Source organism: Nestor notabilis, unplaced genomic scaffold (genome assembly GCF_000696875.1).
Source record: "Nestor notabilis isolate BGI_N333 unplaced genomic scaffold, ASM69687v1 scaffold11767, whole genome shotgun sequence".
NCBI classification, from domain to species: domain Eukaryota; kingdom Metazoa; phylum Chordata; class Aves; order Psittaciformes; family Psittacidae; genus Nestor; species Nestor notabilis.
In genome coordinates, this window is record NW_009935207.1 from 12,025 (window position 1) to 27,727 (window position 15,703).

At 37.1% G+C, this 15,703-nt stretch overlaps 1 protein-coding gene across 1 annotated transcript in view; it reads left to right on the forward strand.

Moving 5' to 3' along the window:
- Positions 1–3,096: 3,096 nt before the first annotated feature.
- MYO3A (myosin IIIA) overlaps positions 3,097–15,703 on the forward strand; it is a gene marked incomplete at its 5' end in the record, with an annotated part of 83,145 nt that continues 70,538 nt past the window's right edge. The window contains 3 exon segments of the mRNA XM_010017732.1: positions 3,097–3,169; positions 3,509–3,613; positions 4,384–4,483. Coding sequence (XP_010016034.1) covers positions 3,097–3,169; positions 3,509–3,613; positions 4,384–4,483 — 278 coding nt within the window.

Consider the following 15,703-nt stretch of genomic DNA (forward strand, 5'->3'; position numbering starts at 1 on the left):
TACAACAAAATAACAGCTACCAGCACCTCTCTTTCCTAGGTACTTCACTGGAAAGCTCTTTCTAAAGAGTATCTCTGTTGCTTTCATGATTTCTTATCATCCAAGCTTTATAGTTGGCCTAACTCCAACACAGTAACTTCAGAAAGAGATTACACAGCTTTTTTCTATCGACAGCATGCTACTAAGAAGCATCATACGACTAAGCAACATAGTTATAAGCTGCAATATTTAACAATACACCAGGAAACTTCCATTCCAGCAGTACTGCTAAATAATGTTTATCTCATAATCTCTCATTGAAGGACTGCATGAGTTAAGGAAATGTGATTTATTATTTTTATTTATTTTTATTTTTTAATTGTTTAGGGTTTTTTTTCCCCTTTAAGTTGTTCAGTCATGAACTAGATCCCAGTCAGCATCCACAAGGATAATTTATCTCGCTGTCTACTCAGATTCCCAAGCAAGTATGGTCCACCAGTACATCCGGCAGGAGTATCATCATTTATTTTCTTTTGAGAGGGAAGAGAAGAGCAAGGAGGACTTTTTGAGGTGTTTATGATAAGCTTGCGTTGAACACACATGAAATTTGATAGCCAGAGTCAGAAGAAAGAATCACTGTTTGAACTTTGGTTATGTGCATATTTACAGGGACATGTGGCAGCTTCACCTGCAAAAAAATAGAGATTAGAAATAGGAAATGAGACCAGATGCCACATTTTACACGTGAGGACTTGTTTAGCCTGCAGAAAAATAAGAACAAAGTTAATACTAACCTGTGTCATAGTTGTTGTCATCGTTCCCCTCCTCCCACCCCACTCAATGTAGAGCACACACATACAGTTTCTATCATAATATCCTTTTTAAATTGTAGTTGTATTCCAATAATCCCTTTTCCTTCTTATAGCTGCTTACATTCTAATACCTAGCCTTTTTTCCCCTCTTCCTCCTATGCTAGTGGTATGAGAAAAATACAAACTGTCTGATATAAGTAAAAGCACAACTCTGAGACACAGGTGGCAAAAGGAAAGTTTCCTTTTGCATGCAATAACCTGTGTCCATGAGATCCTCGGCTGAACTCTGTCTAAGCAGCCACCCTGCCTTGGGAGACAGTGGAGGATTTCTGGCATGGATGACTTCTGTTTGTTTCTTCAAGACCTGCTCATCTGGCACTTTATATACCCAGGTTCAGTCTTGGTTTGGTCTAAAATAATCACAGTTTTAGTATCTCACTTTACCTGATATTTTAGGTACATTTTATCTTCCAATACTGGTATTTATCTCCTAATAGGGATTTGTATCTTATGGGAGGGGTAGAAAAAATATTTAAAGGGACATGTTTAAGAAAGAAAAAATTACATTGCTGACCCAGGCAAATAAATTCAGTCTTGGCTTTACTGCCTAAACATTCAAAAAGGTAATTTCTGAGCTATAGTTTCTTCCTTCTCCTCCCTAGAAAAAGGATATATACCTTTCTGGGTTAGTTTCCTTTACCTTGAAGAGAAAGACTAGCAGATGTCCAGCTCTGTAAAGATAACAGAAGAATATCCACCTATGAGAAACAAAACTTTAATACTAGATAATGAAGAAAAATAGTTTGAAGAGTATCATATGTGTAATTTATTTCACAGTTGGTTTGTCACTTGTGAGACAGTTTCAGAATTGTCATCATTCATTTGGTTTGATTTAACATTAGTGATGGCACAAAGTTAAAACAATAGAGACACTGGGAAGATAATGTCATTGTAAGGAAAAAAAAACCCAAACCAGTAACTAGAAAAAGTCAATGAAGAAGGCAGACCAGCATGGCAAAAGACAGTAAATTAAATCCTGCTTGGGAATCTGACCCTGATCCAGCAAAGTGCTTAATTTCATCATTTAAGCATACAAGTCCTTCCTTCTCTAAGCATGCATATCGTCCCACTGAAGTAAGGTTGAGATTGAAAGAGTTTCAAGATTGTTGTCATAGAGCTAAGCATCTATCAGACCAAAGCCTTCATTGACCTGATGTGAGACACATCTTTCAACAAGACTTATGTATTGAATGGTATTTGTGTGAGCATTCTTGTGCTGCAAGTTCAATGCAACCCAGGGGTTCCAAAGGTAGTAACATTTGGGCACAAAGGGCTATGAAATGCGTTTTCTGTAAGGTGCAAATCTTTCTGTAATTACAGCACAGAAAAAATGTAGAAGTATAGAGGAACAGATTAAAAACATCATATAGGGAGTATCTGATGTCTGGAATTCTGCAGTTGAAAGGTTTTATTGATATATTATGCCCTTGATCTGAATAGACTTCAAAATACTTAGTCAAAGGGAATTACTGCTTTGTGCTGCATTGTAAAATGTCATACATGAGTATTTATTGTCATTTGAAAACCCACTAGATGATACAATATTAAACTTACAATTTATTTCACTGTATTATTGGAAGCAGCTGCTCCTTTACAGAGGTAATGTCAATGAGTATTGTTTACAGAGGTAATGTCAATGAGTATTGTTTACAGAGGTACAGTCAATGAGTATTAGGTGCATTATGGATAGTTCAAGGGCTTAAGTACCAATTTCATCTTTGTGGGTGTGTAACTGCTACAGAGTTAGCTGCTAAAGCTACCCTGTTGCTTCTTCCTGTGGAAAAACTGTAAGTGATTAAAATGAACATATGAAATATTCCAGGTCTAAACTAAGCTGTTGGTGATGTGAGCACACTAATCTTCTTTGGGAGCAAGGCCAAACCACTGCTTCCTTTGTATATGGGACAGGACATGGGAGTCTAACTGGACCTTGGATGGGAGAAATGATTATCCAGAGTAGCTATCGGCTGTGCATCTAAAACAAGAAACTGACAGGGTTGATGCTACAAGGGCTATAATCAGTCTTACACCCCTGGCCCACCTTGTTTTCAGTGGGATTTGAGACCTACCTTTTCACGGTGCTTTCATCATCTTCCGTGATGCCCATCTCTTGTGTATAACATCCTTCTACACTAGGAATTAAGCACTGCTTGGCAAAGAGGGCAGTTTTCCCCTTGGAGTATTTCCTTGGGGGAATTTCTCTGCTGCCTGTCTTCTGATGCCTTAAATCCATTCTATATTGTAGGTGGCTTTTGTACCTGAGAACTGATGCAGTAATAATCTGCATTGCTGGTGAGTTGCACATGATAATATAAGAAGCAATCGGCATGCCACACACAGCATGCCTTCACAGCAAAATTATTGCTATAAGCTACTTGTGTTTCAGTGAAAAGCAATCACCTATATAGGAAAACAAAGACATAGACTGCTGTACTTGTATTTGGGCAAGAAAAATTAAATGCAGAAAGTAGTGGGAAAAAATGGCAAAAATTGTTGTGTATGTTGTTTGTATAAATGGTAGACATAAGGACAGTCTGTGGTTTGCCAGTTTAATAGGAGCTCATTTGGCTACAAGTACAAAACCTACTTAAAAATAAAATCAGGTGGCTACTCCAACATTCTTAATTCCTTTTTTGTATTTCCTTCATGTTTTGTAGTTGTGCAATGGAGGATCCGTGACTGATCTTGTGAAAGGATTTCTGAAGAGAGGTGAAAGGATGAATGAACTTATAATTGCTTACATTTTACATGAAGCTCTGATGGTAAGATAAGCTCTCGCTGAAAGGACAGTCAGTATTCAGCTCGTATTTTTTTCTCTGAATGAATGAAGATCATGTCTTCACTAACACAGCTCACTATCTTGTGTTATAGCAGTGTTTAATGATATCAATGTAATGTGTAATTCAGATGGTTCTTTTTGAACAAGCAAGGGGAAGAACAATTAGTCTGTTTCATTATTAAGGGAATGAAAATTTATTTCTGACAATTGTTTAATTTCTGCATCAAAATTGCTTTTCTTTTGAGAAATAGCAGAATATACCCCAAATACTGTTCATTTTCTTACGTCTGTATCTGAAAATTTTTTATAGCAAAAAGATCAACAGATCTACTGAATTCAAACACTGCTACAAGATTTTTTTATATTTTTTTTTGCTGATCAGGATCAAGTATCATTATATTTTATTTTATTTTGATCAGAATTTGATTTTCTGCAGTGGAATTTAGGCCTTAGCAGTTTTCTTTGAGTTTATATTCTAAAGGTGTCATATATAATGTAAATTTATAGTGCCTTTTTCCTGCTTTCATCTTGAAATTTCTATTTGACCAAAAGTGGAGTAATTAAAAAATATCTATTCCTTATGGTGTGCTAAGTGTTTTTTCCAGTAAGAATGACATCTCTGTGGTTTTGGCTTAAAAGCACTCCATCTGGTTTATGGTTTTCCATACTTTTCTGCTACTTTTTTGGTTTTGTTTTGTAGTATAGAGGACTGAAGTGTTAGTAGAAAGTTCATGTTTACATCTCAACTTTCAGGGACTTCAGCATTTGCATGAAAACAAAACCATTCACCGTGATATTAAGGGAAATAATATCCTTTTGACCACTGAAGGAGGGGTCAAGCTTGTGGATTTTGGTAAGTTATTAAATTACATGTATATGTTATTTATTTCTATATACAACCAGTGTTGTACCTCTGAAGTATGGTAAATAAAATAAATCAGAAAAGATTAATTATATTTTAATAAGTTTTTTTAGTTCTTTGTTAAAAATTGCTTGGATAACCAAAGTTACTTTTTAACTTGATAGAAATAAAATATTCAGGGCCTTTGTGTTTTTACAACTTTGGGATTTCCAGCAATTTCACTAATGTTGTTTCAATAGCACAGCTAACAAATAGAAGCTATGATTTGATGATAGTAAGTGTCAAATTCTTTGGGGCAGACACAGTAAGTGAAGTGTCAACGTTCGTTAATAGAGTTCAAATTAGGTTGGTGTTTAGTTCCCTTAGGACCATGTGCTGGTTCAGTGAAATAAGGAGCTGATAGGGAAAAGCTTCATATTGTATATGAGAGGACTTAGAACTTCCTAGATCTTGTGAAGAATATGTGAGCTTCACCTCAGTCACATATACTTAATTGGTGTGATTTGAAACAAAACAAGAGATACTGTGAGAAGGCAGGAGAGCAGGAGATATTACGTAGGTAATCCCCATTTTCCAAAGTCTGGGAAGACTAGCCGATTTCTTTTGTAAAGTCTAAACCTGAAAACTGGCATTAAATGAAAAGGATCTGTTCAAGTCTGTTAGGCCTAAAGTGATTTTTGAATGTTGTCATCTGGTTTCACCACCAAAATGGAAAATCAGACACACAGGTAAGTGGATGCAACCTGTTACTTATCAGCCATACCAGTGGTTTGCCTCAAAAGCGTATTGACTGCCATTCCATATAAGGGGGGTATAAAAAAATAACAATACTTGTTATTATGAACTGTTGTCCCCTGGTAGCACACTGTCTTCTAATGTTTAAATTCAATTTATCGGAAACCACAGCATAGCAGACAATTGTAAATATGGTTCCATTCAGAAGATGGAAAATATGAAAATTTCCCTTTATCCTCCTATTTTTTTAATAAGATTTATTCAATTGATACATAGCAATTGTTTAAATTAATCATGGGATTTTAACACCTATTGCTATAACGTCTTCCTGCCAGTAGGCTGTATTTATGTAATTCTCATTACTTCACACGTAAAATCCCCACAGTTATTAGGGTTACTTATTCTTCTGAAGACTCATGTATTTATGTTCACTATTTTATTCATCTTCTATTGAAAAGCCTTCAGACTTCCTAAATTATCTTCTGTACACTTACTAGTATTTTCTGATAGTCTGGAAGTTTAATGTGAGGCAAAATCAATATTTTTGCTCACAGGTTTTTAATGTGTTGTGTATACTATTTTTTTAAGGTGCTGAAGGCAATTAGAGCCGTGGAGGATCAATGCTTCTGAAAATTAACTCACTTATGCAGATGTCAAAACATACAAGCTGTAGGAATGAGGACCAGAATTCTTTATTCCCCAGTTACTACAATCTGCTGCTAAGGCTGTAATTGAAAAATAAACTTAAAATCTTGTGGGGAAAATTGTGATTCTAAAGCACAGATGAGAACACACACAAGAAACAAACATACATACAACATTTATGTGTGTCGAAGAGGGCCCTGTAATATCTGCAGTCCTTTCTCTCAAAGGAATAAAGAAACTGCACCTTAACTTAGGAAAAGGTAGAAAGACATTTTCTCTGGCTTTTTTCCCCCTAAAAAAACCCCACAAAAAACCAAACCACAATATGAAACCAGTAATAAGTAGTTAAATGGGAAAAAATTGTACAGTCTTTACAAAATCATCATGGAAGACATACCATTCACCCTTCAAGCTCATGTTTAAAGTATTCAGCTGGGACTTGGGAGATTTATGCCTTCTACTTAAGAGGATTTAAACCCACATTAATCAGATTCCAAGAGTATTTTTAAGCCAGGAATGTGAGTTGATCAAAATCTCTCATGTTGGCACTGCTACAGCATGTTGTACATAAACATGTATTGGATTGGGAACTGAAACTCATAGCCATCTTTCCATATATAAGCCTGTGTATCTGCAAGCTGTAGAATGACATAGACATGCAGGCACAATCCCCTTTTATCCCAGTAAATATTCAGTGGAACAAAATTTTTGGTTTAGGTTGAACCAATTATTATGTGGGGACAAACAAACAAACAAAATCAACCCAAATAATCACACTGGCCTTTCTAGCATGCACACAGCTTTTCTGTTGTGGAGAGGGGAGCAGAGACAGTGGATCAAGGACCCCTTCAACCACCAAACACACTTGACAAAGAAAGTGAGCCCTTCCCAAGACATTTTTGTCTGTGCCATTCTCCTGTACGCTGGTTGATGATAAGGTGTTCCTGAAGAACCCTTTGCTCTCCTCTTCTGATACTCTTTATGGTGTTTTTCATGTAAACAGGTGCATAAAATGTATATCTGAAAGATGAATCTGTGAAGTGCCTTATGGAGCACAATACTACAAAAGGACCTGTCCTCAGTCTGTATGTGTTATGTAGTAATACAGTTTGCACTTGTATCTTTTTTTGTCTTTTTTTTTTTTATTAAAGTACAGTTAGGAACTTTTTAAGAGTCATAAGTGAAAGAACAGTTAACTTTCAGTGAATTAGATCACCTCTGAGAATAACTTTTCTTTCCTTTGTTCTTTCTGTACTCTTTGAACTGGGTGTATAGAGTACCACCATTCTGAGACCTTTCTTGCACAGCTAATTTTGTGACACAGTTTATACACATTGCCTTATGGTTGTTGTGTCATAGGTATTTATGTGTGCTGTGACCATTTTTTGAACACATTACAGTCTGTAACGAATTACTTTCACAACACTTTTATGAGGAAGTAAATTACTGTAATTCCCAGTTAACAACTGGGAATCTGAAACTTTGAGAGACTGAGTTGCTTGAGGTAACACAGAAAGTGTGCGGAAAAGCTTTCCCAGAATTCAGGCTAACAGTCTAAACTGTTTGTCTTTCATAGAGGAATTGATATTTAAAAAGATGAAGAAGACTTTGAAAGAATACTGTGGCAGTGCCTCACCCAGATTGGTTTGAAGAGTGAAATTTTTGCTTTCCCTTTGTCCCTTAAAATTCTGCTGTAATATTTCTTAATTACCCCAGTAATAGTCTCGTATCTAAGAAACACTCAATCCCTGTTGACACATTAATGATGAAATCAAGTAAACGAGTTTGTAACATCTCTACACCAGTGCGTCTGGAGCTCAATTACTTATAAAGGTACCACCAGATAGAAGTTTTATTTTAAACTGTCCAAGCCACAAGAAGTTTGACATGCTGTTACCATGGAAGCATCCCCTCTCTTCACATCCATCCAGTGTGAGAACTTAAATTGGCAAAGATAAACAACATCAGTCTTTTTTTACTACAAATAATGAGTGGCAACCAAGAGGATCTACTCTAAGCATCCCATGATCACAGATTCAGTCCCTGAATTCATTTAACTTCTAGATATATTAAAAGTCTGTATTTTCCTTATGAGAGAAGGTTGACTGAAGGCTGTTTTGCTACCTTGACGTTTGTGGGAATTAGCTGTTAAGTTGTTCTGGTAGAAAATCTTTGGGGAAGGATGTTACGCCTGAGAATTGCAGCAATTACGCTCCAAGCAAAGAGCATCCTCTACTGCATCAATACAAATAATAAATAGCTGCACTATATTCAAGTGTAGCTGCAATGTTTTCAGTATTAGATAGAGAATTGATAGAAAAATATATATTTACATTAAACTCCCTGCAGCACTTTAAAGGGTGACAGCTGTATAATACATTGTATAAAAAGGGTTGGAGGCAAGCAAAGTGTGAACTAAATTCCCATTTTATAAATATCCTTAACTATATTCACAATTGCTTATTAGTGTTCTGGGAAGAAAATCTATTACATTTGTTTCTCAGCATTCTGGCTGTAGGCAGTGGATTGATGTTAAAGTGCCAGATTAAAAGGAAATTTTACCACTAAAGGTGCAGAAAAGCACCTACGAAAATTTTCAAAAACTTTCAGCATGTAAATCCAAATTAATTTAATGCAAGATACCTATTGAAAGTCTTGTGACAAATTAATCTGCAGCTTTTGCTGCCTAAATATCTTTCAGCATCTGACCTTGTTTTGTCAGTTAAAAAATTGGCCTGAAGTCACTTGCACGCATAGCACATCTTATCTGTAATAAGAATTCATATATTCATCTGCATCTTATAATGTGCAACCAATTTCATAGGGAGCCAAGTGTATAACATCTGCTTATGCTGACAAATATTTGCTTCTTTGAATAGTCCTTCTCAATTCAGTTTCTTTTCTTGAAATCAGGAGGCTGCACAGGGCCTTTCATGTATTAAATAATATTAGTCTAAGATACAATTCCCATTCGGAAATTCTGAGATGTCAAATAATGTGCTGTTTGAAAATGAGAGAAAAGAAACTTAGCTGTATTATTATTGTTATTATTTTAACTTTGGTCTGAAAAAGTACAAGTGACATTTCATTTTGAAAGATTTGATGTGTTTCTGAAATCCCCTGCCATTGCAGTGAGTCTGAGAGCTTGAAACCCAGAGCTTTTCACACTTACATGTTATTGAAAGAAGAAGATCCTATAGTACATGACTCCCTACCAGCAAACTAGACATGTTGTTGACATGTGGGGAAGTCATGGAGGAAAGAACCATTTTTCCACTAAAAGTTTTGAAACATCTACAGTCACGTGGCAAATCATTCTTTTAGCTAAAAAGGGGAAAGTGCCACACTGATGGAAAATTCCTCTTCAGCTGTGTTTTTGAAGGTTAACCTTCTAGGCTGATAGTCTTGAACAAGGAAGGGCACAGGTAACTCATACTTCTTATGGGACTGCAGAAGCCTGCTGCCACAGACTAGATATATCTCAGGATGAGCAGTTGTTGCCTTGGAAATGTCCACAAAAAAATGTAAGTATAGATTGTACTCCACCACTTTGGCAAATGCTTAGTTTTCCAGCAGCACTGTTCCTTGCTGAAGGCCATGTCCTTCTATGCATCTAATTAAAACATACTTCCTTGCCACATGTAATTAGACTGTTGACATTATTATGAAGAAAAGTCACAAGAAAAATAAAAAACAAGTCAGACATCTCAACATTGCAGTAGATATTAGAAATATTCAAGAAGCCAGACATCTAAATGGATATTAGGAATACTCCAGTTCCCACAATGAAATAAAAAGTTGGAGGACTCATTAAATCTTTGGAATTCAAGCCAATTTTTAACCACAAGAGATCCCATGATTCCCCTCGTTTGTCTATGACTATCACTGTGGAAAAGGGGATATTGAAAAGAATTGGCACTGTCCATTTTTAGTTTCTTCTTCATTAATGGTATCTAAAACTCTTCTTCATTAGAGTCTCTGAATAAGCAATACATAGGAAAGATCTAAGGGGGTTTTGTAGGTAAAGCAGGTTCCAGTGGAAGAGATGGAAAGAATGTAATGCAATCTCACTGCTGCTGGCAGATGGTGGAAGATTACAAGCTGTTCTGCATGCACTTAATAGAATAATGTCTTCAAGGGTTCCTTTAGTACTGTGGATAAAGAGATTGCAAAAGTAAAACATGTATTGTAACATTAATGGAATATATAGTGAAGGTAAGGTGACTTTTGTGCTTCAGCCATGCTCAGTTTGCATTTTTCTGCTTTTTGTTTTACATCAATTATTGGATGTAAAATTGCATGTGAGTTTTGTCTTGGCATTCCAAATGCAGTTTCAGGTATCACACTTTGCATGTAGCTAGCACAGTTTTATCATGAATATATAGTAGCCTGAGTCAACTAGACGTTTAATATGAATTGGGGGAGGGAATACTGTATTGTTTTGTTTAATACTTGAACTATTTCTTCCATGTAGTTTGGAAACTGCAGGTAGACAGAGGTCAGCTTTTGTGTTTGGAATGTAATAGGGTTATTATTTTGTTATGGAGAGAATGATCATTCTTTTTTTAAAGCTACTTGAAGTGATCCAAAGTGAAAACCCAAGGAAATGTTAGTGCTGGCAGTTCTGGGTGGCCTTCTTCTTATTACAAATTGCAGTTTGTTTAAACAAGCCAATTGTATGGCACTCTTTTTGGTAGTATATTTTTATATTAACTTTATTTTTACTTTAAAATGCATGCATAATTTCATTTGGATGATAACAAATGAAAGTATTAAGTTCATTTCATGATTCAATTGAGTTTATAAAATAAAATTCTTGCAGTTTTTCTCCTAGAAAGAATAATTCTGCCAACATTTCTCTTTCCTTACAAATTATGTTAGTGATGCTTTACTACTAGTAGTGATCAGTAGTAATTGATCAATGTAAGTTCAGATACATAGATGTTTTTGTTGTGTTTTATTGCATTATATTCATGCCTATTCACATAGAGAAATACGGGTCAAAATACTTAGCATTCTGTGACTATAGTAAGCAGGCTGAGTTTTTGAAGTGTAGATGAGCCAGCAGCTGCTATAATGACAAAGCAAGAGTAGAATAGAATCATAGAATCATATAATAGAATAATAGAATCGTAGAATCAGTTATACTGTAGAGCATGTCCAAAATGTAGGGACAATCTCAAAGTAATTAAGGAGTCCGTAGTAAGACTACATCTTAATAGCTCCACCTGTGTAATTGCTCACCTCTCCTTATTTTCTGGTGCATGAGGGAGCTTTCTGCTGGTCATGTGGGGAAAGCATCTGAAATCTTAGGACAGAGATTGGGGAGGGAACCGCAGCTCTGAGCTTCTTCCTTTTATCGTGACAGCTTGTGTTACCTTCCTGTGACAGAGTGGTGTGGACTCTCCATACCATGAACAGACTTGATAGATGCAGTTTGTTGACTGCTCACAGACCAGCCTAGCAAGCCTTGTGTGGCACTGGCATTGCAGAGGGAGAGAAGGCTCACAGGGCTGTGCTGCAAATGCACACAGTACAATTTGGGCTGCAATAGATTGGGAGTCTAGAGCCACTTTGTGCTCAGTGAATAGGTTGAGGAGTCAGTTGTGAGTGATCCAGGTTTGGATCACTATTGGAACATTCTGGGGAGGGACATTTTAATCTCTGTCCCTTTTAATATATATCATGGTTCCCAGCCTCTCATGTCCTGAGAGGAGGAAGCATTGAAGAGGAGCTCAGCATGACCTTGAGTAGTTTTCCAGACTTGTAGATTACTTTGAAGTAGTCAGAATATCCTATTATATCTCTTTCTCCTTGCCCTGCATTAGCTATAAATGCTGTCTGAATCATTCAGCAAAAATGAAACAATTAATTAAAATAATTTAATTTGAAAGTATTAAAAATAAAATATATTTTTCTGCCCTTAGCTTACTTCAAGCAATGAATCATAGCAAGACTCGTATTTGCCTTAGTCATTCTAGCATGCATCATAATAAAGCTATCTATCTGCTTCACTGATTCAGATCAAAACTGGACTATTATTGTATTGTCATTTCTGCATACCATATAGTGTGACATTCACACATTGTTTCTAAAAAGCATTTACTAGGGGACTGTGGCAGAAGCCAATAGAAGTAGAAGACTTTGAAGAAAGCTTTCTTCGTGAGCAGCTTGTCAGACTGCTTTGAACCCAATCAAAGTAATAATTCCAAATTTTTCAAACCAGGGTTAGCAGGGATAAGAAGGATTGTATTGACTTTAGCTGTGGAACATTTTCATTGTTTAATGTTCAATTCCTTGTTGAAGGCTTAGTCCTTAAAAACTTGTTTTATGGGCCATGTGTGAATGAAAACCTTTGTGCTGTCCAATAATAATAAAAAAAAAAAGAAATCACGTTGCCAAATTCTGTATCCAGGATAAGCTGTACACTTGATTTTTCAAGTATTTTCTTCTAAGGCACATAAAGATGTCGCTGATGGCTTAAACATTAAAGAAGCTTGACACAGAAAGTTGGTGTCATATGCCAGGGACACATGAAGTGAGAAAATATCCCTTTCTGGCCAGCAAAGACTTCTTGGTTTTCTCATGAGTCATATCTGTGTATACTAAAATCCATTAATTTTTACCTGAAAGTTGAACCCAATTATTCATTTGTACTGAAGTGCTCCAGTCCTTAGGTATTTTAAATATTCTGTTTCATCAGCATACATGTTGCCAGTAACCCAGATAATCTTAACAGGAGCACCATGTCATATAACAAAGAGAAAAATCTCCAAGGTTTTCACTTTCATACAGGGAAAAAAATCTTTTTTGGGTCTCAAAAGTGGCAGCTAGTTTGAAACCTCATATGTAGGAAGGCAGCATCTAAAAAGGAGGACTGTCCTCACCAGCATATTTCACCAGATTGTGTGTAGCTGCACAAATCCCTTAGGCTCCAGAGAAGACTGCTTCTCCTATCTAAATACATCTGGCCAATTGTGGATCAGGAAAACAAATGTTCCTGTGCATCCCTTTCAGGAAACCAGCTGAAGCCCTGAAGCATGAGATTTGATTAGACTCATTGGCCTTGTGCCGCACTGAAACTGTAAGGAGGGCAGCCCGTAGTCACCTGCTCTACTGGAGGCCATGGAGAATCAGAATCATAGAATAAGAGAAGCTTGAGTACACTGCCACACCACCCTGCCCAGTCTCCTGTAACATGAAAAGGTTCTCAAGTTTCTTAAAGAAAGAAGCTGTATTAGAACCTTTTGTTTAAAAAAGATTATATATCTTACAGATATAGTGAATGTTCTGCTTTTTTTTAGATCACTTAGCTTGCTATTTTATTATTGGTATGTACCTTGTAATGACTCTGTATAGGATTTAGGATTTTTATTTTGTTCCTTATATGCCTAAAAATGCCTTTTCTTTGTTTTTAATCTTTGTGGTGAGTTTACCATGAAAGCCACTGGACTTTGATTCCGTTAGTTTCCATTTATATCACACTGTATTTTATAGTACAGATTCAATTTTTTATCCCGCTCTTGCTCCATGCCTCTTGGTTTGTAGTAATCACCATGGACTTTTAATTTTCCGGACAGTTCATATACATGATCTTCTTGTATACTAAGCTTTTGATCTTTCTGGAGTTGTAAAGGACCACTTGGTTACCTTTTGGGTTAAATTTCAGTTTAAGATTTGCATCTGCAGTGCATGTTTTCCTGAGTGGGATGCTTTAGTTTTCATCATTAAAACGCTGTGTGCATTAAAATAACATGTAAAGGCAGAGATGTGGTGATAAAGGACATGGAAAAGGCAGAGGCACTCAATGTCTTATTTACCCTGGTCTTTAATTATAAGACTGGCCTTCATTAATCCCAGATCCTTGAGACCAGCAGGAAAGTCTGGACCAAGGCAAACTTACCCTCGGTAGAGCAGGATTAGGTTAGGGAGCATTTAAATGTATTGGACATATACAAGTCCATGGGACCTGATGGAATGCACTCAAGAGTGCTGAGGGAGCTGGCCCATGTCATTGCAAGACCACTGTGGATAATCTTTGCAAGGTCTCAGAGACTGAGGAGATTCCTGAGGCCTGAAAGAAAGCTATTGTCACTTCTATCTTCAAGAAGGGCAAGAAGGAGGATTCAGAGAACTACAGACTGGTCAGTCCCACTTTGATACCTGGGAAGGTGATGGAGCAAATAATCCTGCAAATCATTTCTAAATGTGTGAAGGACAAAAAGGTGATTTGGAGTAGGCAGTGTGGATTTAGGAAAAGGAAGTCACGCCTCATCATAACATACGTAACATGACATGACATGACATGACAGAACATAACATACATCTTTCAACATAAAATGCTGCTGAAAATTCTTATTTTTTTTTTTTTTTTGCACCTCATTTCAACTTTGTTTCCTGTGGTTTTAGTTCCATCTTATTGGTCAAAACCTGATTTTAGTTCTAGATTTGATTTGAGCCTTTATCACTGGAAAGAAGTTCTCAAGTATATTTTTTTGTCAACAGCTCACCCAAAGAAACAATATTGCCTCTGTGCTATTTTCATTTAAAAGCTTGGGTTTTGAGGTCAGTTGATTGTAAGAAATTCTGAGTATTGACATTGTTTCTGTCGTGGTTCAAGCCGCCCAGCCGGCAACTTGGAACCACGCAGCACTCGCTCACTCCCCCCCTTTTCCCTCCTCCCCCCACTCCTGGAGGGATGGGGAGGAGAATCAGAGGAATGTAACTCCCGCGGTTTGGGATAACAGCTCTCCAGTAACTAAGGAATAATACAAACCACTACTGCTACCAATAATAATGATAAGAGGAATAACAAGGGGAGAGGACACAGCTGCTCACCCCCCGCCGACCGATACCCAGCCCGACCCGAGCAGCGATCTGGGCCTTCCGGGTAACTCCCCCAGTTTATATACTGGGCATGACGTGCTGTGGTATGGAATACCCCTTTGGCCAGTTTGGGTCAGGTGTCCTGTCTCTGCTTCCTCCTGGCTTCCCCTCCTCTCTGGCAAAGCATGAGACTGAGAAAGTCCTTGCCCGGAGTAAACATTACTTAGCAACAACTAAAAACATCGGTGTTATCAGTGTTGTTCCCAGACTGAAAGTCAAAAACACAGCACTGCACCAGCTACTAAGAAGGAGAAAAAATGACTGCTGTAGCTGAACCCAGGACAGTTTCAAAAATGGTCTGAAGCACTTGTGTCCTTATGGCCTGTTAGTAACATTTTCTATTAAATACCTTTATGCTTTCTATCCATGCTAAGTAATTAAACCTGGGATCAGCGTTCTGGTCTCCCTTTACAGCTTAGTGGTGATGCTGCCACCAGTGCAGTACGATTACAACCTGGTGTGTTTTGATGTTTGCCATTTGGACTATCAGAATTGCTTTGTTTTAATCTCATCCTTTCCCTGTTGTCTTTTGTCATTATGGATTTTGAAGGAATTATGTATATTATGGTTTTAGCATTTTGTGTGCATTTCAGCTTATCTGTTTGAAGTCACCCTGTCTGTATATGTGCCATTACACCAATACAACGTGAAAGAAGCAAATAAAGAAATAAGACAGTGTCAAAGATAACAGCAATTACAGAGGAGTTATGACACCACCATTGTTCCGTGGGAAGTAGCTACTTCCCTTTCTGTATCCTCACAAGAATGGTAGCTTCTTCTCAAAGTGAAGCTTAGGGGGCTAAAGGAAAACCTTAAACCATTAGGATCTGGTGCCTCAGATCTAGTAAGAAGAGGGAGTTGAGTCATTTATGAGGTATTGTCTTCACACCATTGTGCAGACAGGCAAAGAAGGAGAGGCCTCAGCAAACAACATGGAACAGGAAT